Genomic DNA, 27,988 nt, shown 5'->3' on the forward strand with positions numbered 1-27,988 from the left:
TTGAGAAGTTAGCCATTGATGGTACGAAGCCATCAGAATTAGCAAGACATTTAAAAGCTAAGCATCCAGAACATGAAGACAAACCTCTACAGTTTTTTCAGCAGTGTCACAAACAATGTGATATCCAATCCAGTACTTTACAGAACTTCACTGAATTTAATGCTAAATGTTTAGAAGCCTCCTTTGAGGTTTCTTGCTTCATAGAAAAAGACAAAAAGCCACGGGGGAAACATTTGTTTTTCCTGCCAGAGTAAAAATGGCTGCAATAATACAAAGAAAGCAATATGGTGGCAAACTAAAATGCATTCCTTCATCAGCAAACAATGTTGGAAGATGTGAAAAAAAAAAACCCAACCAAAACAACAGTCACAGAATGGCAGGGGTTGGAAGGGACCTTCAGAGATCATCTTGTTGCTGGAGGTTTGAAGAAACAAGTAGCAGTACAAATTACACAGTGTGAGAGGCTTGCTATGCAGCTGGATGAAAGTCCAGATGTTTCTAACGTGTCAGCTTATGCTATTTGCTAAATTCTGTTTCGATTGTGAAATACATGAAGAACTACAGTCTGTGAGCCACTAAAGGAAAGAGCTACTAGAGCAGCTATATTCTCAACAGTAAATTACTTCATTAATACAAATGTTTTACGGAAAAGCTATGCAAGTGTAGCAACCAGTGGAGCAACTACTTTGACTGGCATAAGAAAAGATTGCGTGGTAAGGTTACATAGATAGCACCACGCCTGAAATTCATTCACTGAATGAATTGCCTTGTTCATAGGCAAGCTATTGCAGTGAAGAAATGGGAGCTAGACATGCACAAAGTGCAACAGGATGTCATTGAGGTGGTTAATTTAATAAAAAACAAGACCTTGAAATGGTAGAATCTTTACAGTACTTCATAATGAGATGGAAATACTTTATACCATACAGACATTTGCTAATTTTCTCACAGCAATGAGCTTTTAAAAGTATTTTTGACTTTAAGGACCAAATACAGATTTTTTTTTACAAAAAGATGAGTGTTCTGAATTTGCTGATCTTTTCTGTCATGACAAACATCTGTCAGTAGCACGCTACCTAGCAGTTATTTTCAAAAAAATAAACATACTTGATGTGAAGGTGAAAGTGATGTTCTAACTAAGTTAGAGTTCTCTCTAAGTTGAGAAAGTAACTGCTTTTCAATAGAAACTTGTGGAGATTTTGTGATTTTGTTGCCAAATACAATGTTAAGTGTGTCAATAATCCTCCTACTTGTAGACATAAAAGACTTGGAAACAGAAAATTCTAACCTGTTTAAAAATCTTCCAGGTGAAGAGTTTCTGCGGGTTTTGAATCCATTTGTTAAAGATATACAAATTCAACACCTTCTGATTAGTTTGCAAGAACAACTGATTGACATCAGGGAAGATGGAAATTTACTATCCAAATTTCAACAAAAATCTTTGCACAAGTGGTGAATGGGATTGAAAAAATAGTATCATGATTTAGTCAGCCCAGCCAATGATGCATTTCTTGCATTTAGATCTGTGTATCTTTGTGAGATATCTTTTTCAGCTATGACAGCCATTAGACCAAATATCAAAATAAACTGAGCATAGAACCAGACCTTTGAATCACTTTATCACAAAGTGTTAAATCAAGATTTTCAAAAAGAAAGAATATCAATATTTTTAGTGAGAACAAAAAAAATTTTGTTCCATTAATATATAAAACAAATTATTTTTTAAGTTTTGTTTATTTCATCTTTACCTTGTCCTTTTTAGTTGCTTTTTTTATGTGTATGTTTTGCATTGTACTTAATATATTAGTACAGTAGTAAATTTATATAATTTTTAAGTAAATACACATATATTTGGGGGTACCTGCTCAAAAATCTTTTGTTGGTAGTGGTGCATGATCAAAGTGTGGAGACCACTGCTCTAGAAGACTATTTAGAAGCCTCTCTCATGCCTCTAACACCTCACTTCTGATTTTAACTTTGCTCCCTTTCCATCTCTTTCTAGGGGTCCTTTTCAGCATTGAGGTCACTTCCACTTACTTTGCTGTGCGCAATTATTGGAGAGGTTTCTTTGCAGCTACCTTTAGTGCCTTCATTTTCCGAGTCCTTGCTGTTTGGAACAAGGATGCAGGTAAGCTAAGAGCCATTCCTACTCTCTTCGGACAAAAGTTGCTCTATTAGTTTATGATTTTCCATCTTCCTCAAAACCACAACCTTGTACGATGTTTGAAACTTCTGCCATGACGTGTGAATTCCACCAGTACAGAAGGAAAGAGAAAGGGAAGTACCTTATGTCATCAATTGCATAACCCAACCTATTCCTAGGTGTGCTGGGCTTATGACTGAAAAATGACTAAATAAGAGTCCTCAGCAAGTAAGAGGCCCCCTGAGGTGGGATTTTTACCTCTATTCAGGATAATGTCAAGGCTGCAAGTACAGAGGTATCCCATCACAGAGGATGCAATACATAGTGTATGCTGCTGTGACCTGCTGGGTATGCCATGGTCTGCTTTGGTCGAATCTTGACTAGCAGCATAAAAACCAAATAGTCTAGAAAACTGAGATGATAAAATGATTATGAGGCTGCAGGGTTGGTAGGGTCTGACTGAAGGTCCTTAAAACATAACTGTCTCAAGTAACTGCAAAGTGTGAGCGCAAGATTTGTGCAGAGAGGAATAGCACAGGTCAAGCTTGTTCAGGAGAGCATTTCGGACACTGTGGGAATTGAGTTCCAGCTGATGCAGAAGGCTGTTATTTCTTTGTAAACTTCTTGCTTATAATGTCTTTATCTTTTATTCTTACAGTTATATCTATTTTATTGATCTGAGCTCCATGTGGGCAGTTCCCTTACTTAAAACTGCTAGAACTTACATCTCTCTTGACTTCACAGGGTTGGATTTTTTTTTATTTTTTGGTGCTAAAACATTATTTGGCTTGAATATTCTCTTGGATATAGAAAGTGGCTACACTTCTACTTGAATATAGAAAGTGAATATAGCTTTCTTTGGGAAACGCTGCCTCTTATTGAGGGCTATTCAACCATCAGATTTGCAACAGAAAACACATCTTTTTGTTCTTTCCAGAGGAAAATATAAGAAATTCAAAGGCAGATGACAGGAGATAATATCCTATCCTTCACTTTATCTACTCTAGCTCCCTTGCTGATCTCCCAAATCATTAGAAATTAGCTTAATTCTGAAACATCTTAATTACTATCCCTTCTTCAAAAATCATCTGGACAGCTTTAATACCCACTAATGGCTCCTTACGTTCTGCTTCATTGACTGACTGGGTTAAAAAGTTCCATTATCCAATTGTCTATGAAAAATAGTTCATTTTCATAGTTCTGAATTTTCTTTGTCTGTGTTGGCAGTGTCCTTGTCCTTGTATTAAGGAACTAGAATCTTTTGTCTAGCAAAGTAATTCATTATTTCATGATTTTTTATCATGCCTGCTCCAACTTATCTTTCATGTCTTTTCTTGCTCATTTCCTTCTGAAAGTTACAATCCTGGTCTTTTCAGTCTTGGTTCATGCAAGGGTTTTTCTTAAGTCACCTCTTTTCCAGAATGTTTTTGAGATAAGACGATCAGAGTTCCAAGCAGGTGTGGCTATTGCATGGATCTGTTGGAAGGCATTACAATATTGCAATACAATACTGTGAATTATGATATCATTTTTATGCAGCTTCTGCACGTTTTTAGGAGCTGCAGTTAGGAAAAAGGTAAAAAGACCATTTTTGTAGAGCTGTCTACACTAATCCAATGGTCCATCTTGAAATACTATTGTTAAATTAGATTCCTTTCTAATGTATCAATCAACCTTCCCCTACTACATTACTTTGCATTCATCAAGACAGAACATCGCCTTTCTTATGCAATCCTCTCTGCTTCCAACGAGGGTAGACTAATTCAGTATCACGTGCAGATGTTGCTGTCTTCCACAGAGAATTCTGAATCATAAAATCATAGAAAGATTTAGTTTGGAGGACACTTCTGGAGCTCTTTACTCCAAAATCCTGCTTACAGCAGAGTCAACTTTCCACTGCCTCTCTGGGCACCTGTTCCAGTGCTGAACCGCCTCCCCAAAAGGAAGCATTTGCTCATTATATGTAGACAAAATCCCTATGTTGGAAGTTGTGTCCATTGCCTCTTTTTCTTTCACTGTGGCTTTACAACTTCCCCATGATGGGAGACTGTTGTTAGAACCCCCTTGGGCCTTCTCATTTTGAGGCTGAGTAGACATAGCTCCTGCAGCCTCTCCCTGTGCCCATGCCCTAGACCATCTTGGGGCTCACCACTGGACTCTCTCCAGTTCTGCAACATTTCATTTGTACTGGGTTTTCTAGATGTGGCTTCATCAATGCCATATAGAAGGCAATAATCACCACCCTCCACTGGCTGGTTGTGCTTTTGCTGATGTGGCCCACTATGTGGTTAGCTTTCATTGCCACAAGGGCACATATTAGCATTGTATCCACCAGAACCCACTGGCATGAGAGCAGAGTTTCTCCTGTTCTCTAGGCCCCCAGGCTGTACTGACACACCTACCATTCCAGGTGTAGGACTAAATATTTGTCTTTGTTGAGTTTATGATGTTCCTACTAGTCAGCTCTTCCAGTTTGTGGAGACCACTCTGAGTGAAGCCTTCCAAGTGACAAACCACCCCCTTTTCTCCTTCCTCAGTTCAGTATGGTCACTGATGAGCGAGTTCTATAATCTAGGACAGATGCTAAACAGAATCGGTTCCAATATTGACCTCTGAAGAAGTCCATTCAACACCACAGGCCCCCAAGACAACAATTAGCAACTCTGCTACATAGGTACTATGGCTATTTTCAGGATTTCTGTTTCACCATGTTCTGAGCCTTCATCTTATTTGCCATAGTGTTTTACACCTTGCCTTCCTCTTGCTCCTTCTGATCACTTCTACACACGGCTCAGTGTTATTTTACAGTCCAAAGCTTTTTTAAGTAACTTTCCCATAAACTAGACTTTGTCATTTCTTTTTACTTCTTTTTGACTTTCACCTTGTAAAGAGTTGGACAGCTACTCTAAACTAGTAGAGTTTGTAGCCAATGGAGAGAAAAGGCCTTAGCCATTCAGTTTCAGGATGGCTTAGTCACTCAGGAAAGAAGATGAAGATAGGTGGATGAATCTTTCTGTAGAACTCTCTTTCTGTCTTGTGGGACTAGAGAGGGAACCTAGAAAGACTCAGACTAAGTGCTGTGACTGTTTCCCTTTGCTCTGGTCGTTTTTGCGGCCCTGCAGCAAAATTGTTCGAAAGTGAGCCCTACTATACTTTTTAATGCATTGTCATTTAGTGATTTGGATTATCTGTTTCCTAAAACTAAATTGAGATGATCTCTTTCTTGGGCTGATCTAGCAAAAAAGAGGACACCCTGACATCCTGCTTTTCACTGTCTTCTGTCCCTGACTGTTCTTCTGCCCCTCCCTTGTACCACCTCTGTGTTCATTGGACCCCTCCATTCAACTCATTTCCCTGGCAGAGGACTTTTCCAGAAAAAGTGCCCGTAGTTTTTTGGGGTTTTTTTTTGGGTAGGTTTTTATTAGGTGAAAGAACTCAGTGAAGGCTTTGACATATGTCAGAGTAGATCCGACTGGAGGGGAGAACAGTGCATCCAGGAGGGAAGGAGCATGGTGAAGAGGCAGGGAATAAGATCTTCCCGTTTTGAATAGCAGCGTGTGGTTAGACAAGCTTAGGTATCTCATGTAATGTAACCCACAGAGATCTGATTAAATCATTGCTCTAAACCTAGTCCCGTCTGGACAATTAACAAGTAATTACTGTCTCCTGTAATAATCATATAATGCTAGATTTTCACCACTTCTTTTCTTTCCTCATTATGCAAATAATTCCTTCATCCAGAGCAAGTTGGGATTTACATCCACCCTCATTCAGCTGCATTTCCACTCTGCACTAGATTGTTAGTTTGTATGTCGCCTGTTGACATACACATATTTACTGTTTCCACACAATTAGGTACCTCCATGTAAAAGCAGGACAGGTTTCAATATCTGAGTCATTTTCACAGTGCAACACTACCAGGAGCTGGAGAAGATGAGGTGTAGCTGATCTTTTCCATTTCTGATTTCTAAGACTTTCATTCTTTTGGTGCCAGTCAAAAATATTGCAGATATAAGTTCAGAGAGGATCTCAGTTTTGTTTCTAGAAGGCAACCACAATTGTTTGTGACACAGCTTGTCCAGATATGTAAGCACTGCCTGCCTTAGCAAAGGGAGTTTTCAGAGTCAGTGAGTATAGTGGGAAAAGTTTTTATTTTCTAGAGAATGGATGGTAGAAGAAAAGAAAGAAAAGAAAACCCTTTAAAAATCTGAGATTGTAGCTAAAAAATATATACATTCTCTAAAAACAAACCTATACCATCTAGACTGCTAGTGTTGCAAGTGCTCAAAAATAGGCGCTACTATAATCAGAGCAGTATTCCAATCTGTAATATTGTATATAATGTCACACAGGAGCGTGTAAAAACTAGTTCCCCTGTCCCTAACCTTAGCTTTTATGGCATTTAACTTCTCATGTCATTATTCCCTTTCTTCCTCTATCTTTTTCTTGTCTCACAGTTACCATCACAGCCCTGTTCAGAACAAACTTTCGCATGGATTTCCCCTTTGATCTGCAAGAGCTGCCAGCATTTGCTGTAATAGGGTAAGTTCCATGGAACCTGGCTCCTTGCTCTACAAAGGTTATCATGTGAGCTCTCTTAGGAATTATTTTGAAAAAGAGTTACATACATCTCTGTTAGACATTTTGATTGTCACAAATAAGTCCACTGCTTGTTGAGATTCCTCCTTCAGAAATTATGTCCATGTAGCACAATGGGTAAGGAAGGAAATGGGAGTATTATCAAGCTGTTTGTTATTTCATTTCCACATAACTTTTTCAGAAATTAAGTTCTGGGGAAAAAAGTAAGTCTAACTTGGTTTAGGCTCTGGGTATAGATCTATTGACTGGCCCTTTAACTGTTTTGATGGTATCCCCAAATGAACTGACCCAACAAGTACAGCCTTTTCACTTGACAAAAATGGGACAAAAGAATTAACCAGGAAGTTTCCCTTTTACAAAGTCAGAATGGTTATCCTTTTCAAGAGAGGTTGGTACACTCAACATGGTGGCAAGGGTAACTGAACCATAATTGGATTCAGTGAGAACAGCAGTAAATTTATGAAGATGAGTGTTTTATTTTATTTGTGGGGATACCTGAGTCAGTTTCATTTATGGATGAAATTTTGGGAAATGAAAGAATGAACTTAAGAAAAATGATAAGAGAATTGGGAAATACTAGAGAAAAACTGAGTTTGGAATAGCTGTGAGGAAAAGTCTTGGGTTAGAAGTTGAGAGCAGTGCAAGGGAAATGACTGCAGAGCAGTAGTGAAGGGAATATACTGTTGGAACAAATACCTGTGCTGATGTTGTGAACATATTCTGTTGCAAGGCCTGGATCTAAGACTAGAAATATATTTGAGGGTTTCCAGCTCCTTTTAGTAAACTGCCCTTATATTCATTTACTTGAATACGAGCTAAAGTGAGATTTTTTTGAAAACATCAGATATGTTGAAAATCTATAAATATACAGGAACTTTTGCTAGTAATATGTATCCACGTTGTTCTTTTCCTTAAATAGACTTGCATGCTGAACTCAGGGGAATCTATTTGTTTAGACTGGCAAGGAAGAATGTAACCCTTATGATTTACAGCTGATAGAATGCAAAATTTCTTGTCCTCGTGTGTTTTGAACAGAGTTGGCAGAGCTGGTTTTTTCAGTACTGCATATAAGCTAGGAAAGGAGTACACGACAACTGTGAAATGCTTTTAAATGCCTGGGTGTCCCATGTGGTATTTTTAAAAACACAGGCGAAAGACTTGCATAAAGTCCTTGGATAAAGTCCTGATGCCAACTTGGAATGTTCCAAATTCTCTTAAGTCTCAAAGCTGAACTCTCTTTCTATCCAACATATTTCTTCACTTTCAGATAGGACAAAAAAACTGAGCCAGCCCAAGCACTGTTAACAGGTAGATCTTGTTCTTCTGTGTCTGCAAATGTTGTTAATTTGCAAAATATATACAGGAGAAGCACTTCTGTTTTATTGACAAATTCATAGGCAGGAATGGAGGGATCTATTTTTTAGTATAAAGAAATTCAGTTCACTGTGCAGCCCTTAGGCTTATGTTGCCTAAGGGACTGGTCTATTTTAACACTAGTGCTAAACAGTGCTGGCTTAAAATATTTAAGAGAAATTCATTGGATGTGTTTGTCTGTGAACAGCTTTATATTTAGTTTAAACTTGTTTCTATGTAATTTTTTTAAATGATCAAGCAGGATTTTTTTAACATACAGCTTTTAAAGCAAGCTAAATTAATCTTTTAATGAGATTTGGCGAAAGCCTCCATAATATATAAAAGGGAAAGTTCTGTTCATTTTAAAAATCAATAGAATGAAAATGTTATCTGTTTGTCTTCAGTATTGTGTGGGTTAATTTATTTGCCACATAAAATAATACTTCCCTGTACCAATTCTAAATGCAGTCTTTTTTTCACTTTTTTTTTTTTTTACTTCACCTATGAGTATTAGGCCCTATTTTTCCAGGTCCTCTTAAGCTACAGACCATAAGGATCAAGACCAGTCTTAGATAACTATACTTTTTTGACTTTATTAAGATCAGGAACGTAGGCCTAAGTGATTAAGATCATAGAGATGGCATACTTTGCTAAAGGCACAACAGTTGCTATTGCTTTTGATGTAGGTGTATAATTTTGCTGAATCGGAGTTAAACTCCCTTCATTTTTTACTCTTTCCTGTTCCAACCTGATGTCTAAGTTCTGACAATACTGGTCTTTGCCCAGTTGTTCTTCACCAGCCCCCACTAAGATCTGTCAGTCCCTTTTTATATATTATTATTATAGATTATTCTATAGATTTTTATAGATACAATTTCCTTCTCTAAGCAAGAGAAAGTTTAGTGATAAAACGGCAGTGTGTGTTACAAACAGGTCAAAAATAATCTCTCCCCTTTCATCAGGGAGTCAATGTCTTCAAGTGAGTCGCTGTAGGAGTAACCCTCTAGGTGACATTTAAAATGCTTCGTAAACAGCTGAGGATGAGAAACACTTAAATTCATTTTCTTGGTTGGTGGTTTGTGTATTACCTCGTTTGGTATGATTTTATTTATTTTCTTCCACTTTAGGATATGTTCTGGATTCCTTGGAGCATTTTTTGTTTATCTCAATCGCCAAGTGGTCCTATGCATCCGGCGTCATACGGCTCTGAGCCAGTTTCTCACCAAATAGTGAGTGCCTTTGAAGATACTCTCTTTAGGGACCAGATTTTTATACCCTACTGGTATTGGAGAGTAACAAATGCTTTCTGGAACCTAGTAGAACTAGATCACATGTAAGATAGTAAAAATATGAGAAACTGAAATTATATGAGAGTAAAATACCTGCAAACATCAAGAGAATTTGTTCTGCATTGGATTTTCTTCCCCAATAGTTTCAAATAGCTTCTGGATTTAGAAAGGAGACTCTGTAATATTCATTTAGAGGACAAGGAAAACTATTGATTGGACAGAAAATATTTTTAATTAGAAAATCAATGCTCGGGCTTCTTAAGATCATGCTGCTTCTGTTTAATGTTTTAGAAACTGTAAAAAATAAATTCAAGTTCATTTATATTTTCAGAAAATTAAATACAACTGAAATCTAACTATGTCTTTAAAATCTAATTTTTTTCTTAACCAAAATGTAGGAAAAATTGTAAAGAATGTGCTGCAGTATTGCAATTACTGCATACTTACAAACCAAAAGCCAAAACTGATAGTAGCCAAATGGTGAGAATTGCAGCATGGAAGAGAAATGCAAAACAAAATAAAAATCTTAGCAATAAAGGTTTTACGGGGCACTTGATATTTTTTCCCGTTTCTAATAAATTTATAACCTGAAGAAGAAAAGGTAACTGTGACATCTGCTAAGTATAAATGACTCAGTCTCTTTACAGAAGAAATCTGATACTATGAGAATTTTTTAAGTTGAGAGGTGTGGAGGACCTACATTTCTTAGCAACTTGCAGATCTAAGCAGAAGAAAACCACTATGTAAAAAGAGGTTCAAACTAACTTAATTTATTATGTGGAAGAAAAATTGTCTTTCTTCACTATGTAGCATTACTCACAAGCACCAGCAGAGCCATCAAAGTTAATAGAGAAGTGGAGCAAAGCCTGAAAAGTGGGAATTTACTTTAAACTTTTGACTAAGTTCTCAGAATTTTGTAGGTCCTAAGACAGAAAGAAATTAAAGGTTACATTTTGTCTTCCTGCATACCACAGCATCTCTGCCAGAACTTCCTGTAGGGAACACAGCAGTTTGTCAGGGGAGACCTGACAGGCTTAGTCCAGCATGTGGAGGGAGCTTAGACTCATGTTGTCTTAGTGCCCATGAGGTGTTACAGTTCATCCAGAAACCCATCCTGGGACTGGACACAGCAGCAGGAAAACACAGATGACTTCACCCTGCTCTCCAGCTATGCCCGACTGGCCTGGCATAGTTAGATCCACTGGCCACCAAGGACACCTTCCCAAAAATTGGGACGGTCAGCAATGCAATGGAAAGAAAAGCAGCTTTTCTCATAAGAATTAATGCAGTGGGGGATGCACACAGAAATGTAGGAAACCCCCCTACATTTAAATACACTAGGACAGGATACATTGCACGGGTGATGAAGAAGCAAGACTGGCATAATCAGGACAAATGGAGGAGGTGCTGGCTTTTGACAATAGGTCGATACATCATTGTAAATACACATCTACCCTGCTACGCATTCAAGTTTATGCATTTCGTACATCCCTCTCTCCCTCCATCCCTCCCATGACATTAATTCTGATGGGAAAAATGTCATTGCTGACAGTTGAACTCTCTATGAGTGATGATGATCAGTAGAGCAGAGCATTAAATTGACAGTAACAGAACTCCGAAGTGATGGATACAAATGTGGCAGAGAGCTTTCACAGAAATAGCATTTATAGTCCTGAAGGGATAGTGCTACAATAAAAGAATGTGGGTTTATATTTCAATAAACTTTTCTTTCTTTTCAGCCGCCTCATATACCCTGGGGTTATAACCTTCCTTATAGCAACTATGACTTTTCCTCCCGGATTTGGGCAGTTCATGGCAGGAGAGGTGAGCGTGGGATATGTATTTGCAATTCTGTGTGATTCTGCGGAACAGTCTCCCCTTATCCTGTGCCCCAGTAACCTTATGTCATCACCTGGGGAGGAATAACCCCATGCACCGGTACAGGTTGGGGGCTGACCTGCTGGAGAGCAGCTCTGAGGAAAAAGACATGGGAGTCCTGGTGAACAACAGGATGACCATGAGCCAGCAATGTGCCCTTGTGGCCAAGAAGGCCAAAGCTCTCCTGGGGTGCATCAGGAAGAGTGTGACTAGCAGGTCAAGAGAGGTCATCCTGCCCCAGTACTCTGCCCTGGTGAGGCCCCATCTGGAGCACTGTGTCCAGCTCTGAGCTTCCCAGCTCAACAAAGACAGGGAAATGCTGGAGAGGGTACAGCAGAGGACCACAAAGATGATTAGGGACCTGGAGCATCTCTCTTATGAGGAAAGGCTGAGGGACTTGGGTCTTTTTAGTCTGGAGGAGAGAAGGCTGAGGGGGGATCTGATCAACACCTATAAATACTTAAAGGGTGGGTGTCAAGAGGAAGGAGCCAGTATTTTTTCAGTGATGCCCAGTGACAGGACAAGAGGAAATGGGCACAAACTTGAACATAAGAAGTTCCACCTAAACATGAGGAAGAACTTCTTTACTTTGAGGGTGGCAGAGCACTGGAACAGGCTGCCCAGAGAGGTGGTGGAGTCTTCATCTCTGGAGACGTTCAAAACCCGCCTGGACATGTTCCTGTGCAACCTGCTCTAGGTGGACCTGCTCTGGCAGTGGGGGTTGGACTAGATATCTCCAGAGGTCCCTTCCAACCCCATATCATTCTGTGATTCTGTCATAGAAATGGGAAGAAAGATATGGGAGGAGTTTGGACTGAGGAAGGACTATATTCTGAGACTCATGATCTCTGCTATCTCCTTCATATAAAACTTGAAAAAGGTCCACTCTCCTAAGCATGTAATAAGGAAGATGTTACCCTGTGTGTAAAAGTAGTTATCCTTTCACCAGTTCAGGTAAACCCCTGTCTCTCTTCCTGAAGATTAAACATGTGAATTAAGCCTCATAATCATGAATTACTGAAGTAAAAATCTCCTCCACTTTCTTGGAACAGAGATAGAATATTTACTCGTTCTAATCTCATGGCTCATGCCTGTTTTTTTGCCATTTAGTTGATGCCACGGGAAGCCATCAGCTCTCTCTTTGATAACTATACCTGGGCAAAATTCACAGGGGACCCTCAGATCCTAGGGAAATCTGCTGCCTGGATCCATCCTAAAGTCAGCGTCTTCATCATCATCCTGCTCTTCTTTGTTATGAAGGTAAGAAACCCAGCTCACCATAAACCTTCCCCACTCAGAGTGAATGTTCTTGATCCTTTGTGAAATAGTTTGTGAACAGCCAATGAGGAGTTGCTGGGTATCGAATGAAGCACTACAACTGCAGTGGGTTCTTACATCTTTTGGTGTGATGTTTGCCCACCTTGAATGCAAGATTACCAAATTTATTAGGGAATATTTCCCTGGCTTAATTTATTGACCTTCTTCACTGCATCCCCAGGTCATCTTCCTCGTGCATCCTACTGAATGACCCTTGCTACCCACTGCATAGTAGTTGGTAGGGAGGACTACATCAGGAAAGATTTCTCAAGTTCCACAAAAATAAATAATTTAGTAAAAAGCTCTCAGATAATTTATGTTTGGTCTAAATGAAGTCTGATACAGTCTACTTGATATTCCTGACTACAGATAGGAGACACATAAGAATATGGAAGCACAATCTGTAGTTTTGTGAGGCTCAAGGATTTGTCAGAAGTACTGTAACTTGATGGAGAAATGCAGCTGAAAACAGTTTTTTGCTCACTTCTTGGAAAGCAAGAGCAGATTAAATGTTCTGAGCTGACATGGTCTGTGGAAGTTGCAACTGTTCAGCCTCTGAAGGGATCAGCTGGGTAACTGATACATGACAGAGCAAGAAAAGAGATTTGAAAGAAGAAAACATTATATTCCAGTGTTCTAAATACAAGTAGCAAGAAAGAGGTTTTCTGAAGGCAGGAGGGGAGATAAAAGGGTAAAAATATCATAGAAATGTTGAATTTTTTTTTTTCTTGAAAGGAGCGAAAGAGCTGAAGCCACCTTGCAGTATCAGTTCAACATTTCAGTAGATCAGGAATGGACATCAGTGATTGATTGACACAGCTGATTCCACCTAAAGTAAAACACTGTATCGAATTTCTGACAGGCCGTTAAGAGTTCTGCTTCTGTGATAATTCTGATTATAGTGTACCAAGCAGATAAGGTCACATTTACTTGAATAAAAGAGGAATGGACTACATAGTGTATCTATCCTGAGTCCACCCGTTCCACCTTTGGAAGAGCTGTATCCTCAGACATTAGATTTATTGACCTTGTCCCATTAACTAAAGGCTTTCTCAACTCACTAGATAACTGCTCCAAGAAGTTTATTTTCTTCTGGATATACTCAGAGTTGGGATACATCACATCATAAAAAAGAAACTGCTGTTTCAGCTCTGGGCAAAGACTTGGCCTGATTCTCCACTGCACTACAGTCCCACATCTCAGATGTATTTGGTCTGGGTTTGATACTGCAAACACAGAGCTTAGCAGCTTGCTGGCCTCTGTAGCCAGCCAGGAACTTCTCCTTTTGAATATTCAAATGGCTTATGAAAGGAAGAGCAACAGCCAGTATCAAATTGATGGTCCAACCCATCCTCATAGCATGTTCCTCTTCCATGGGATGAGAAATGCTGTTCTGTGGGCTCTTTGTTACCTTCTTAGAGGGCTTTCCTAAATAGCAGGCTATATCTTGGCTTCATTTTCCCTTTTATGCCAGCCGTCCTATGAGAGTTACAGCAGAAAAGCTGATTTCCTCTCACCAAACTGTCTACAGATTAGTATCTCATCTGTCTACAGCTACAACAATGTCTGCAGAGGCATCACCTTCTCAAAGGTGGACCTTGAACCGGAAGGATTTGCCCACTCTGAGGAGAATATTGTCCCGAAATACCTGAAAGTATTGATATGCTGGACCATGGTTGTCTCTGTCCTATGGATGATACTGCTGCAGCAAGGGACATCTTGCCAGTACACTTCTTTGTACAAACTTTTGAAACAGCAGCATTCTCTGTGTTTTCCTCAATTGTGGAAATCTCTTGTCACGTTGCCTGAGAAAGTCTGAGTGTTTTGGCCTTTGAGGTGTTTGCAAGATTAGACTGTTGCCTACAGAAGTCTGTATGTGCTGGGCTAAGTCAGCATTTGAATTGGTCTTAGCAGTACCAGGACAGATTTCATCATTTTGCCCAGCATAGTGATAGGATAAAAGACAACAGACACAAGCTAGAATAAAGAAAAGTTATGACAGTTGAAATTCAGGAAAAAATTCTCCCCTGAGAATGAGTGTGGGTCAGCAGTGGCACAAATGCTCAGAAAAGCTGGGGAATCTCACCCTTCAATATGTTCAGAACTCACCTGGATAAGGCACTGAGCAACCCGATCTAACTTACGGATTAGCTCTTCTGGGAGCAGGGAGTTGGAGGAGGGACCTCCAGAGTTCCCTTCATACCGAAATCTTGTTCTCTAACAACCTTGTTCTATGAAAAGCTAAGTTGTTTGGAGCAGTGGAAAATCTCCAGTTCTGAGGTCCAAGGCAAATGATTTCTCATGTTCACCTATCCCCTTGGTGATTCAGTTTCCCTACCACCACAGTGGTCGCCCAGAGGTCCTCTGCACCAGTGTTGGTGTCTTGTTGGAGTTGCTCCAGCTCCCCTTTACACCCCACAGCCCTTCACTTTCTGGCTGAACTACTGGAGCCCTCAGAACATGTCTCCTCATGAATTCACACGCTGGGCAGTAGAGTAGGGCTGCAGGAAATGCTATTGCTGCTCGGTAACAACTGCACCCTCTGCCTCTGTTCTAGTTCTGGATGTCTGTCATTGCTACCACGATGCCAATCCCCTGTGGAGGCTTCATGCCTGTTTTTGTTCTAGGTGAGTTTCAATTTTGTGTTGCAGCATTTAGGTCTGACAGGTGGAGAGGATAAGAGAGACATCGCGTACGTACCCAGTAGGTTTCTTCTAGTGGATGAGGAGTCATCGCTTGATGTCTATGACAAGCTCAATTAACAGTCCATATACCAGCCTCTGAGTCTGTGCTTTTGTCATTTTCCCACTCCCCAAATCCAAATGCTGAGAAGGAAAGCCCTATCCTTTTACATAAAGAAAGCCCCACTGTGGGAGGCATGCTGAGCCATGGCCTTCTAATTTCTCTGTCTCCTCACCTACAGAGAAACTTTCATCCTACAATTAGTAGTAGTTGTTCCTTTTGCCCCTAAAGGCCAACTAGAAGAGATAACCTCAAAACTAGCACCTGCGATGTAATCCACCACTTACTCATTTCATCTGGCTGAAATATGGTAACATGCGGGAGTTTATTGGTTTTTAACTGGTTTTAATTCCAACACCAAAAAGTAGAAAAAATATGATGCTAATGTTAAGAATGAGAGCCTATGTTAGGCTAAAGTATACAGGCTTATGAAGTTCAGCATTACATACCCACAGCTCTTAAATGAAATAGTGTGCACTAAAGACCTCTGAGTTCTGGCAGGTAGCAACTGAACATGAGTCAGTAGCCTGCCCTTGCAGTGATGAAGGCTAACCACAAACAAGGCTGTATTAGGAAAAGCCTAGCCAGCAAGAGAAAGAAATTGGTTATTTCCCTGTATTCAGTATTTTGGACACAATTCTGGAATATTATGCTATTTTGTGTCCACCAATACAAGAGATTTTGACAAAATGCAATGAGTCCGGTGCAGGCCACAGAGATTGTTGGGGAGCTGGAGCACAAAGCAAACATGGAGAGCCTGAAGAAGTTGGGCTTGTTCAGCCTGCAGAAGAGAGAGCCAAGAGGGGATCTAACCCCAGCCTTCACCACCTAATGCAGCAGGGGACAGAGAGGACAGAAAGACTCCTCTTAGACACACACAGTAAATAGGAGGTAAAGGCACAAGTTGCAACAGGGGAAATTCTGATGGGACATAAAAAAACTGTTTCCTTGGTTAAGGTGCTCAGAAAGGCTGGAAAATCTCCATCCTTGCAGACTTTTAAAGCTTGCCTGGACAAGGCCCTGGGTGACCTGATCTCACTTTGAAATTAGCCCTGTTGTGAGCAGGAGTCAGAGCAAGACCTTGAAAAAGTTCCTTCCCACCTAAAATCTTCTGTGAGCTGTGATTCTAGTGTTTGGACATTCGTAGTATGAGTATGTGAAGGGCGTCAACTGTGATCTGGAGTGACATTGTACATATTATAAAAATATTTCCTCCTACCTGGGAATCACAAATACCGCTGTGCTTTGATGCGCCTAAATGGAAGGAGTCAATTGTATTTACATATCTTAGTACTTTTTACTCTTCTTGGAGTCTAACTTCTATATTTTGTAACTGAGAACTCCTGTTTAGTCCCCAGTGCCATTTTAATGTAAGTTTTGATTTTGTTTCTGTTAGAAATACTCTAGTGATTGCTGAGCACAGCTGCACAGCACAGACTAGGTGTTCCTTAGATGTTAATTCCATAATTGTCAGTGATATTTTCCAGGTGCTGCATTTGGGCGTCTTATTGGGGAAATCATGGCATCACTTTTTCCCAACGGGATCCTCTTTGATGGTATTGTTTACCAAATCTTACCTGGAGGGTATGCTGTCATTGGTGAGTCTCCACGTCTTTGTTTTTCTTCTCCTAGTCCCATCCCCGTGACTTTCCTGGTTGACATGACATGCTGTTTCTTTAGTACAGTCTTCTTTTCTCCCTATTTCTTTTCCACCCTACCTGGGAAAGGTGCAGCAGCTCTGACAGGAGCAGTGAGCCACACTGTCTCCACTGCTGTGATCTGCTTCGAGCTGACAGGTCAGATCTCTCACATCCTCCCCATGATGGTGGCTGTCATTCTTGCCAACATGGTGGCCCAGAGTCTGCAGCCCAGCCTCTATGATAGCATCATCCAGGTGAAGAAGTTGCCCTACCTGCCAGACCTGGGCTGGAATCCCATAAGGTACAGTGGTAGAACAGAGATGGAGGTGGGGAGTGGCAAAGAAATAAAGCAGAAGAGGATAAAACCATGGGAGAATAAAAGGTCATGAAAAGGGGATAGTACTACAGAGGAAATAAAAAGGCCTGCGGCAAGAAAAAGCAAGAAGTAGAATTAGGATTCATATACAGAAATGGAGAAAAGTCCTTTTCTGTTTTTTCACTGAAAGCGCAGCTTTAAATAATCTGCAACATTACTGAATATGTATTAATACTGCCACATTGCTTCAGTTTAAAAATTTAAAATTCAAGTATCTCATTTCCATTTTTTTCTGAATTCAATGGGGTTTGGATTTTTTTTTCTCCAGCAAGTGGAGAAATATAAAAAAAAATATAATTTTATGTGGATAGTTTGCTTTAAACAAAATTCATATGCATGTCTTCCTCTCTCTAGTATATATCATATACATAGATATGTATATATAAAATATCTATACATACATACATGTGTATATATGTGTGTGTATTTTTGTGGTGAGGGGTAATGGATTGGAATACAACTGTAATAAAAATCCATTTAATCTGTGTTGATCCTGTTGGAAAGTCCTCTTTGGTTATTCTCACAGAAGATTATTTAGCAACTGTGTTGAGAACACTTTAACGGAATCCACCTGGTAGACATTTTTAATATGCTTATTTTTATGACATTTTTAATATGCTTCCCCTTATTGTCCATAAATTCACAGCAAATACAATATCTTTGTTGAGGATATTATGGTCCAAGATGTGAAATTTGTCTCCTCCAACTGTAAATACCGAGACTTGCAAACTCTACTCCAAAGCACCACCGTTAAGACTTTGCCTTTGGTGGACTCACCAGGTAAGCGATGTGGAGAAACTGGTCCTTCCTGAAGACTGTCTCAGCTTAAAGAGCCAAAGAAACTAGCTTTCAAATTACATGCTATGCAGGAGATAGTGTGACCCAATACATTAAAAAAATCATCCTAAAAATCTTCCACTATGGACGATGTATGACAGGAGGCTGTTTCAGCTGGTCAGACAGGTAAGCTGGAGTGTGGGCAGAGAAGCAGACACAGGAGGTAAGGGAGGTGTGTGGGAAGTTTGTGGACTGAACTGTGACAGCAGGGAGGGATCTTGCATAAGTAAAGAGCCTGCTTCTGATGTGGTGCTGAGGAGTGGCACAACGCAGGGGTGGTGAGCTTCCCACAGCCCCACAGTGTATGAGCTGCATCTACCAGGGCTGGTCGATGACTCTACATAGTACAAGTCCAAGCATTTTTAAGAGGTTGGAGGGACAAAGGGGCAGTGGGTGGCAGGGGACATTCAAAACCTTGAAGTGGCTTAATGGCTTCCCTGCTCTCTTATGCAGAAACCATGATCCTTCTGGGGTCTGTAGAGCGATCTGAACTGCAGACTCTCCTCCAGAGACATATAAGCCCAGAACGGCGACGGCTCCTCAACAGAGAAATGCAGCAAAAGCTGTCTGAGTCACCCTACGATGGGCACAGCAAGGGACCGTGGGCAACCCTGCCAAAGCTGAAGCATGAATCTTTTGCTTATGTTGATGAGGATGAGGATACAGATGAGAAGGGAGAGGTGAGGGAGACAACACAGAGACTGCTTAAGAAGCAGTAAGGCATTTGGAGAGGCTGAGAAAGAAATGACACAGGGTGGACTTTGTTTTCTCCCCTTTCTGTAACAGCTGCCTCGGCCCCCAAGTCCCGCTTCCAGTTACCCAGAGGAGCCCAATGGCCCGACAAGTCCTCTTAAACAAATACCTGAAACTTTGGAGCCACAGCAACTCCCAGGTATGGTAACTTCTGGCATGCCTCAGCCACATCCTAGCCAGCTTGTGGAAGCTTCCATGCTAACTGTGTGTACGTGCCTGTGCGAGGTGCTGAGTTCCCAGAGACTGAGAGAAGGAGCTTTCTCTGCTGTTCCTGTATTAAAGGTACTTTGTTAATGCCCCTCAACATCAGTGTAACGTACCTGGAAATGCCTTCTGTTTGTGATCCCTCAGAGAGCATGGCTAAAGTAGACCCGCTGAGGCTGCTCTCTCTCTGCCGGTACTCCCCACTCCATCCTTTGCAATAACATCTCCTCGGACATTTTCTGGAGAATCTGCATGGAAGGGTCTTGTCTCCTTCACCCCATGAATTATTTTCCCTGCGAAAAGCAGCCTGAGCGCTAAACATGTGTACTGGTTTTTTGAGTAGCTTAGGCTGTTGCTCAGCCATCTCCAAAACTGAACGGCTCCTCCCTTGGACACAGATCTCTTTTGATTCAGCTACATTAATATCATGGGAAAATACCGATGTATTGTGTTCTTTGTGTGCCACCCCAGCCTGTATTAGCTTTGCTTCCAAGACTGTACTCATAGCTCATTTCTGATTCGTATGTCATGTATATTTTATGCAGGATGGTGTTTTGTTTGGTTTTTTTCCTTTATGTGTCTTGAAATATGCAGAGAGTGAGTAAGCACAGAGGTGTAGCCCAGTCTTGAGAATGAATACAGAGGATAGGGCTCATGCTTTTAGGCACCCAATGGTTAGCACGTAAAATACCGCACATAGCACATTCTGGTTCTGCAACACCACTCGTATGAATAAACCTCTAAGGCATAGGAAAATCCTCTTTATGCTTCCAGGGCAGTACAGTGGTACTTGTATTCTCACTTCCCCTTTCCATACTCATCCTCCGAACGACATTCTCTTTGTGGACTGCAGAAACCTCTCGTCACAGCATTTTTATCCCTTGTATCAGACTGTTTGCTGTGTTAGTAGTCTTGCTTCTGGGCTTTGGGGTTTTTTTGCAATGGTTTTTTTCCTCTCCTTGAGGAAAAAATATTGCACAGGAATATTTATACTAGCATGTCCCAGACACCATCTTACAAATTGAATGCTAGATTGTGACTGGCTCAGCCCTGTCATATACCATCTACTACATCCCTCATATTATTTCCCACCCTGCCTTGGGCAAGGAGATGGGCATGGGGCTTTGTATTTTTGTCTCTAACTTGTCCTTCCCTCTTATTCGTGTGTTTGTTTTCATCCTTCAGGCAATTTCAGGAGTTTGAGGCAACTGATCCAGCAGCTCTTGTGCCACTACAACCGTCCACTTGAAACAGAGAGTGCCGGCCAGGTTAGGGATACAGAGAGCCTAGTAGTACCTTCAAGAGGGAGGGGAATGCAATGGAAATAGAACCTACTACTCAGAGCCATTCAGCATTTGGCCAAAGCGTGAACATGCTTATGGCTCTGAACTCTGACAGCATCAGTGGGGAACTCCCTCCAAGGAGAAAGGGTGTGATTACTGTAAAGGAGCGTGCAGCTTCCTGAAGAGCCATCTGTGCTCACGTGTCAGGGCTACCATCATGACTGAGTGTGGGCATCTTTTTCTCAGTTAATAACTCCATGCTATTTTGATTAACCTGGAATAAAGTGCAGTTCTATTCCATTGGGCAAACAGTTTTGGCCAGATAAAAACAACAAAAATGCTTTTTCCTTATGCTATGTTAGATGCCCTTGGGTATCTGACATATCTGCACAGATCTTATGAATATCATACAGAGCCTATAGGAGACCCATCCACTCTAGGGCAGTGGTTGGACCCCATGTGAGATATCTGAGAGCATCTAAAGCAGTACTAGATGACTGTGTTTAGGCACCTGAATTGCTCCACCATAGTCAATCTTGGAATTGGCAGGGGAAGCACAGCAAGTACAGAGTACACTATAATGTATGAATATAAAGAAAATCTAAACACTCAGTAATATACTATTTGGAACAAAAAGGGGACCGCATGGGGTAAGGAGATTGTGCAAATTTTTCCTTTCTGTACTCTGTGAAACTGTGGGTTCTCTGTGTGTCCTGAACAGTGTTTTCTCCTACAGGAGCCGGAGGAAGTCGTTGACACAATGAGGCCAGAAGAGGTAAGACTGGGTGCAGAAAGGGAGTGAGGTTAATTTAGTATTTCTTTTGCCCATTTCCTGTCACATGCAATACTTCCTGAACCCTGACAACCTCAGTGATTGCAGATAAAGCCATAGCTAAAGCCATTTTCTTCTCAGAGTTGCACAGAGGGCAAGTCTCACCCCATAACAGAAGAGATTGATCTGCTGCATATGCTGAGTAAGGTTCTGACTAATCTGCTCTAGCTTTGAAGTCAGCCCTGCTGTGAGCAGGGGTTTGGACTAGAGACCACCAGAGATTCCCCCTCACCTAAATCTTTCTGTGCATCTATGTTGTTCCTTCATTTTTTACACAAAGGAACTATTATCTTGCAATGACAAGGTGAAGATGCAGTCAGAAAGGGAAGCTAAGATGTTCACTCCTTCTTTAAGCAGGAAAGAGCAAAACCTCACCTTCTCAGAAAACCTGTGAGGTAGTGGAATTGCTCTGTTTCCACAGGAACTTGACATGTGGCAAGGAAGGGATGGGAAACCTGAGGGCTGTGATATAATGGGCAAGATGAATGATCTACATAGGAAGGAAGAAGCAGTAACAGGAGAATGGGACTAGCTTGGGTACACAAGACAGCAACAATGCTGCTGATTACTGTAAGAGTGATTCCTCTTCTTTCTTGTGTCAGATAGATGCTTGGGAACAGGAGGAGCTGAACAAGAATGTGTGCTTTGACAGCTGCCGCATAGACCCTTCCCCTTTCCAACTGGTGGAAAGAACTTCCCTGCACAAGGTGGGTGCAGATGTCTCTCTGAGGCATACACTGATTTTCTCCACCCTATCTATCATTGCAAGTCTAGTATATGACATATTTCTTCACCTTGTCTTCACCTACAACTACTATCACCAGCTACTTCAACATCAGCTACGGAAGTCAGTTTGTTCCTATAACCTTCTGCATGTACCTGCAATCACCTGCAAAATGAAAGGCTACATGATAAGAAGTATGAGTGCACTTATTAAAATAGCTTTTGGACACCAATGTAGGATTTTCCAGCCACTACATTAACAGAAGCATTGTATGCCTTGCTGCTGGGGACATTACACTGAGATTTACACTCCGCTTTGTTAGCGTGCAGCACTGGAATGAGTACTCCTGTCAGGGTGTAGAGACCTCATGCCTCAGTGCATGAGAAGAGTTGCTTGAAACCACCCTATACCGTAGGCTCCTCATTGAACTGAAGCACGAGGAAAGAGGAAGCTGGATCATACAACTTCTAGAGTTAGCACAGGATGACCGGGGATAAAAGCAATCGTTGTATATCAGGAGTAAGAGAGGACTTGGCGTTGACTCAATGGAGCAGTCTAATGAAGCATAGGTGCACAGTGCATGTTTTAATCAATATTCATTTAATGTGAATGGTCAGCGTATATCTTGCACAAAATTAATTACTGTTATCAAAGGGGTAAGATCTCAGCCTTGAGAAAAATAAGAACAGGTTAGCATATGCTTAAGATGAGTTTGGTGTTTTCTAAAGGGCTAGCTGAAGTAATCTGAAAACCACTAGCATTTCTTTGAGAATATAGGAGTTACAAAATTATACCTGAAGACTGAAAATGGGGAAAAGTTTCATACCTCTCATAAAAAAGAGCAAATGAGAAGCTTTGAAATAACAGACAAGTCAACTTAACTTGGATGTACAAAAGATGCAGGAATAAATAGTCAAACTATCTGAAGTATGCATAGTTAGAGCTAAATGTGAGACTACTGACAATGGTGGAAGATCACAGCTTATCACGATCAAATTGTATTTAACCAGTTTGATTTTGTTTACATTAGGGTAAAATTTCTTGTTCCTCAGAAATGGTATTTTCCCTAGTTTATGCTTGAACATGGCATTCAATATCTTACGTGATGTTTAACAAAAAGGCAAACACCACCTTCATGTAAGGCCACAGGTAAAGTCAAGCTAGACCTCAGCTTAAAGAACTTGGAGGCTGGAGATACACCACAGGTGAGCACTGAGAATGCTTAAAGTTTTAGAAAGCCTGATCTATGAAGAGCAGTGAAATAATGTGGTATATTTAGGATGAAGAAAAGAAGACTGATAGCAGTGTGATATCTGTCCTTCTAAGAAGGCTTTGTAAGAGAAAGGGAAGAAATTGTTCTCAGTGTCCGCACTGCACTGGATAAGCAGCAACAAGCTTAAGTTCTGACAGGAAATATTCTGGAACAGGAAAAAAGAAATCTTCTAGTGTTAAGGAAAGCACTGGAATAAATAACCTAAGAAGGTTCTGGCTTTGCATATTGCTGTAAGACAGTTCAATTTCCAGCACCAAAATGAAATAGGATCTGCATAAGTCCCCAAATACACAGGAGTTGCATATGAATCTCTGTTTGCCAGATGCAGGATGAGAGTGACCTTGAGAATGTGCTCTCCATCATCAACACACTCCCAACTATGGCTATACTACCCAAGGGTAGTATTTGCTAGCTGCAGAAGGGGAAAGGAAGAGGTAGTTTCTCACTGGGATAACTGTAGACTTGTGCACCTTTGTGATTCCCATTTCTAAATTCCAAGTCCCAGCTCTAGCACCAAGTATCATGTTACCAGTTTCCAAAATCTCTGAAACGGGCTTTTGTGTTTTTGCTCATAGACACATACATTGTTCTCATTACTGGGCCTCAGCCATGCCTATATAACCAGTGGGGGGAAGCTGAGGGGAGTGTTGGCTTTGGAAGAGGTAAGTACAGATCCTTTCATCTCCTCCTAACCAACTGCAAATGTCCTGTGGATCATTGCAATAACTTACAGGTGCTGGAAGATCCAGCTGGGAATATATATAAATGTGACTGCCCCATTTTCTATCCAGTGTTGAATTCTGAGTCAAGCCTTTGGAAGCCATGTAGAGGAACGGATAACTGCAGTTCAGAGGAGGCAGCAGATTCTGTTTACAGGAGTGTTAGATGGTTCATCCGTTTCATGAACATAGGGCTCTTAACTGAGTGGCTATTACTGTCTCTGAAAGTGGTGTGGAATTTATTATTTAACATGGAATGAAAACTTCTAACACCAGTGTAAAAGATGATCTCCACAGGCCCCAGAGGTAGAGCTGTGTCTCTATTCGTGATCCCTTTAACCCTGGAAAGTAGATGAACTTCTGCTGGGCAGGGCTGGGTCAGCCTTCCTTTAATCCATTTTTTTCTGATTTTTTTTCTCTTCTCATAGCTCCAGAAGGCAATAGAGGGTTCCACACGCTCTGGGGTTCGCCTTCGCCCACCCCTTGCCAGCTTCCGCGATACCAACCGGACTTCCATCAGCGGTGAGAAGGTCACACAGACCGCTCAGGTGTGGAGCCAGCAGGACAACTGCATGGTGGCAGCACAGCAAGCAGCGGACTTGGGCACAGAGAGCCCACTGCCTCCCTGCTCACACTCCCCCCAGCCCTCCCACTTGCACGAAGAGGGGGAAGTCCCGTGCTCCACTTCTGCCACTGATACTGAGTTGGAAGAGATGGAGCTCACAGGGCCGGCTGCTGAAAACATCTCAGACATCCTCAAGGACATAAGCCTACGCTCCACTGACCTGGATGAGGATGAAGATGAGGATGAGGATGTCCCCTTATAGCTGGTGTGAGGGGAGTAGTCCAGCTGGGAGTTGAATCAGTCTTTTTGTGTTTGCTCCTCAAAGAGAAGCTTTTGGATGTTCTTTGCGATCTCCACAGAGGACTGATTCAGCTGGGAGAAGGGGTATCGGACTGACCCTTTCTTCTGCTGCTTTCTTTCTGTGCAAAGACTGTTAGGCTGTGGGACTATATGGGTGTCTGCAGGGGTCAGACATGGGCTGCAAGGTGGCTAAGGGCAGGCTCATAATGTTTAGGCTTCTGCCATGTCTACGTAACAGACAGAAGGGATTGTAACAGGACATGAATACTGCTGGACACAGTCAGGATGCTCTGGGTCACTCTGCCATGTGGAAAGTGGAGGAGGAGCAGCTTTTCTCGTTCTCCGTCGGTGTAATCCTTCCAGTCACACCTGGCCTGCATGCACTGATGTAAACACAGCCAGACCTCCAGCCTAGAAGCATATTGCAGCTTCTGACTGCAATAATCTCCATGTTGCTGCAGTTTCTTTTCACTAGCACTTATCTTGCATCCCCCCCAAACATTCCCATGTAGAACATTTTTCCTCTTTCTCAATTTTTACTCTGGGATTTTCCTGGATGGGGGTGCAGTGAGGAGCTTCTCCTCTGTCCTTCAGCTGAGCCATGCCCTGAAAACAGATGGGATGAAAATATTTTTTCTATATTTTATATCTTGAATTCAGCCAGGGCTCTAAGAAAAGCACTAGAAGAGAGGAAAGCCTCTGTGTTTTCCCATCATCTCTGGAATTTTTGAATAGAAAGGGAAAATATGAAGTAGGGGCATCCTCAGTGTTGGAGGAAGAGGAGTAAAACAGCATGTATGCACCTATATTTCAAATACCTGTCTTTGTCTCTCTGAATCACTGTTCACAATTTTTACAAAGTTATAGTCTTAAAATATAAGAGCTCACACAAAAAAAAATACGGAGTGTTATCAGGCTGCCAAGAAATACAGCAAAGGGAAGCCACGTTTTCTACACTTTGAAAGCAGGTTTCTCTGAAAAAAATCCTGCTCTCTTTCCTGGTAATTCTACCCTGCCTACTTTCCACATATTTCTGCATACCTCAGATCTGAGAATTCCAGCTCTCTGCCAGCTTTTCTCCGTTGTGACTAACAGCAGAGACTTCAACCCTTGTCTGCAGTATCCCTCTCTATTCCAGTTCTAAATCTGGAGCAGACCTTGATCTGTATCTTGCAAAAAGATGTCTTGTCAGTTCGTGTCATGCATGCAAAACTTTAGCATCCAAAGATAAGATGCTGCTTTGTTTAACTCACTGTCCTTGTGAGGTTTTCTCAGTAAACAGGCAAAATCAAATCCTGTGTATTCTGCAGCTTTCCTCTAACATTCTACATCTCCTATCGTATTTTTGGTCAGTCATGGCACTTACATGCAGTCCCAAGCAGCCTATTGGATATGTTTCCACTTAAAAGCAACAGAGAAGAAATCCAGGTTCTTGCGGGCATTCTCCCTGATGCTGGGCCACATCCCCTTTCCTGATATTAGTAAAGCATTACCTAACTTTGAATGGCCAGTTTCACCTTAACAGGTGGGTTTTCATAAGCTGCCTCAGGAGCAAGTAAAAAATATCGTTACCTCTAACCCAGTCTCCCAAGGAGAATTCCCTCCTGGCTTTAATTCCAAGGATTCCCCTTGTACTAATTCCTCTCTGATGATGCTCACAGGTGGGAGAGTCTGTGATAAGCTTATAGTAAAGGGAAATCTCTCCAGCTAGTCTCTTGAAGAGGGAGAGATTTATTTTTGCTGTCTGGAATTCAGAACCCACGAGCTCGGTATTGTCTTTGACATGTGATCCCTCTCTATAAGCTAACTGGGGACAGCCTTTCCCTGCCTAAAGCGACCTTCAGTCCTCCAAGGGTCACCCTGTCCCTGTGAGAAGACAGTGGTGATCTGAGGGCAAGTCTTTTGTGCACACCAGCTGATTGCCTCCACCAGAGGATTGTGGCCCGTTTCTGGCTGCCAGGCGTTAGAACGCAGCCTCCCTGCTACCTTCATGTCACCTTCCCCTGCCTGCAGAGAAGAGGCAAAACAACTGCTATTTTTTTTCTCAGGGAACTGTGATAGTCCTTTAAATAAGCAAAGGAGAAAGGACATTCCTTCTAAAAAACCCATAAATATGCGATGAGTGGCAACACTCTCAGACCAAATCTGCTCTGGGGGTCCACACACCCTCAGGAAGGACAAGTTTCTCCAAGTCAGCCCCAGCCTTATTACTAGCAAGTACAAATTACATCTTGCAGCTTAGCCAAACGCTTGCACTGAGACAGATGAGACAAGGAGAAACTTTGATGCTGGAATCAGTACACCTCCCCCTCCTCTCTCCTGAATACAGATACTTGTTCTGCTCCAGTCCCACACTTCTCCTACGGTGTGTTACAGAAGAAGTGGGATCCGACTGGCTGAGAAAGCAGATGGAGTCTAAATCAAAGCCAGAGAGCGTGTGAGTCATGACAGACAGATTGTGAGCTGGGAGAGATGAAGCTGCAACAAAAATGATGCACAGGGAGAGGCTTGGAGAACTCAGAGTAACACACAAGCTAACCTGGAAAGCTTAAGGTTTGTCACCTGAGAGTACAAAAGCACACACATGTGGGCCTCCACATGTATCTCTCCATTCCTATGGCCTTTAGCTGTCCCAGAGTTACCATGAGGAGCTGGGCTTCTCTCTGTGGGGAAGCCAAAAGATGGGTGTTATTGCTGCTCTTTGGAGGCATTACTCAAGATCCATTCCAGGTATGCCCCCAGCCTTCCTGCAGAAGCAGCATTCATCTGCGCCATTTTCTCAGCTGGGAAAAAGTATGCATACGTGAATGTGTATAGGGAGCCAGGAGGGGACAAAAAACATACTACAAAAATGATTTGTGATGGCTGAAGATGTTTCCACTTCCATTTTACCAATAAAATCTTCACTAAGCTGATGCCAAGTACTTTAATAGGTGTAAAACGTGCAGTAAACTGACACTGAACCTTTGTCAAGGGAACGCAAAGCTTGAGCCCTCTCAGGCAATTCCAGTACACCCCCTCAAAGTTTAAACTTGAAACCTTTGTCCAGCAAACAAAGTCACACTGATCTGTCACTCTTGCATCTCTCATCCTATCCAAGTAGCACAGACTTGGCTACCTACACACAAAAATCATTTTTTCCCCAAACCAAAGTATCCACA

The 27,988-nt window shown here is 41.6% G+C and overlaps 1 protein-coding gene across 1 annotated transcript in view; it reads left to right on the forward strand.

The window, feature by feature from the left end:
* Positions 1-27,741, forward strand: part of CLCN1 (chloride voltage-gated channel 1) — a 44,098-nt gene extending 16,357 nt beyond the window's left edge. The window contains exons 9-24 of the mRNA XM_074159076.1: positions 2,003-2,128; positions 6,601-6,685; positions 9,223-9,324; positions 11,124-11,208; positions 12,373-12,522; positions 15,137-15,206; positions 16,809-16,919; positions 17,049-17,262; positions 17,984-18,117; positions 18,628-18,854; positions 18,961-19,066; positions 20,317-20,399; positions 21,151-21,189; positions 21,849-21,953; positions 23,819-23,905; positions 24,391-27,741. Of these exons, the coding sequence (XP_074015177.1) occupies positions 2,003-2,128; positions 6,601-6,685; positions 9,223-9,324; positions 11,124-11,208; positions 12,373-12,522; positions 15,137-15,206; positions 16,809-16,919; positions 17,049-17,262; positions 17,984-18,117; positions 18,628-18,854; positions 18,961-19,066; positions 20,317-20,399; positions 21,151-21,189; positions 21,849-21,953; positions 23,819-23,905; positions 24,391-24,789 (2,123 nt within the window). The 3' untranslated portion in view covers positions 24,790-27,741. The remainder of the gene's footprint in view (positions 1-2,002; positions 2,129-6,600; positions 6,686-9,222; positions 9,325-11,123; positions 11,209-12,372; positions 12,523-15,136; positions 15,207-16,808; positions 16,920-17,048; positions 17,263-17,983; positions 18,118-18,627; positions 18,855-18,960; positions 19,067-20,316; positions 20,400-21,150; positions 21,190-21,848; positions 21,954-23,818; positions 23,906-24,390) is intronic.
* The last annotated feature ends 247 nt before the right edge of the window (positions 27,742-27,988 follow it).

This window comes from Numenius arquata, chromosome 1, assembly GCF_964106895.1.
Source record: "Numenius arquata chromosome 1, bNumArq3.hap1.1, whole genome shotgun sequence".
NCBI lineage: Eukaryota > Metazoa > Chordata > Aves > Charadriiformes > Scolopacidae > Numenius > Numenius arquata.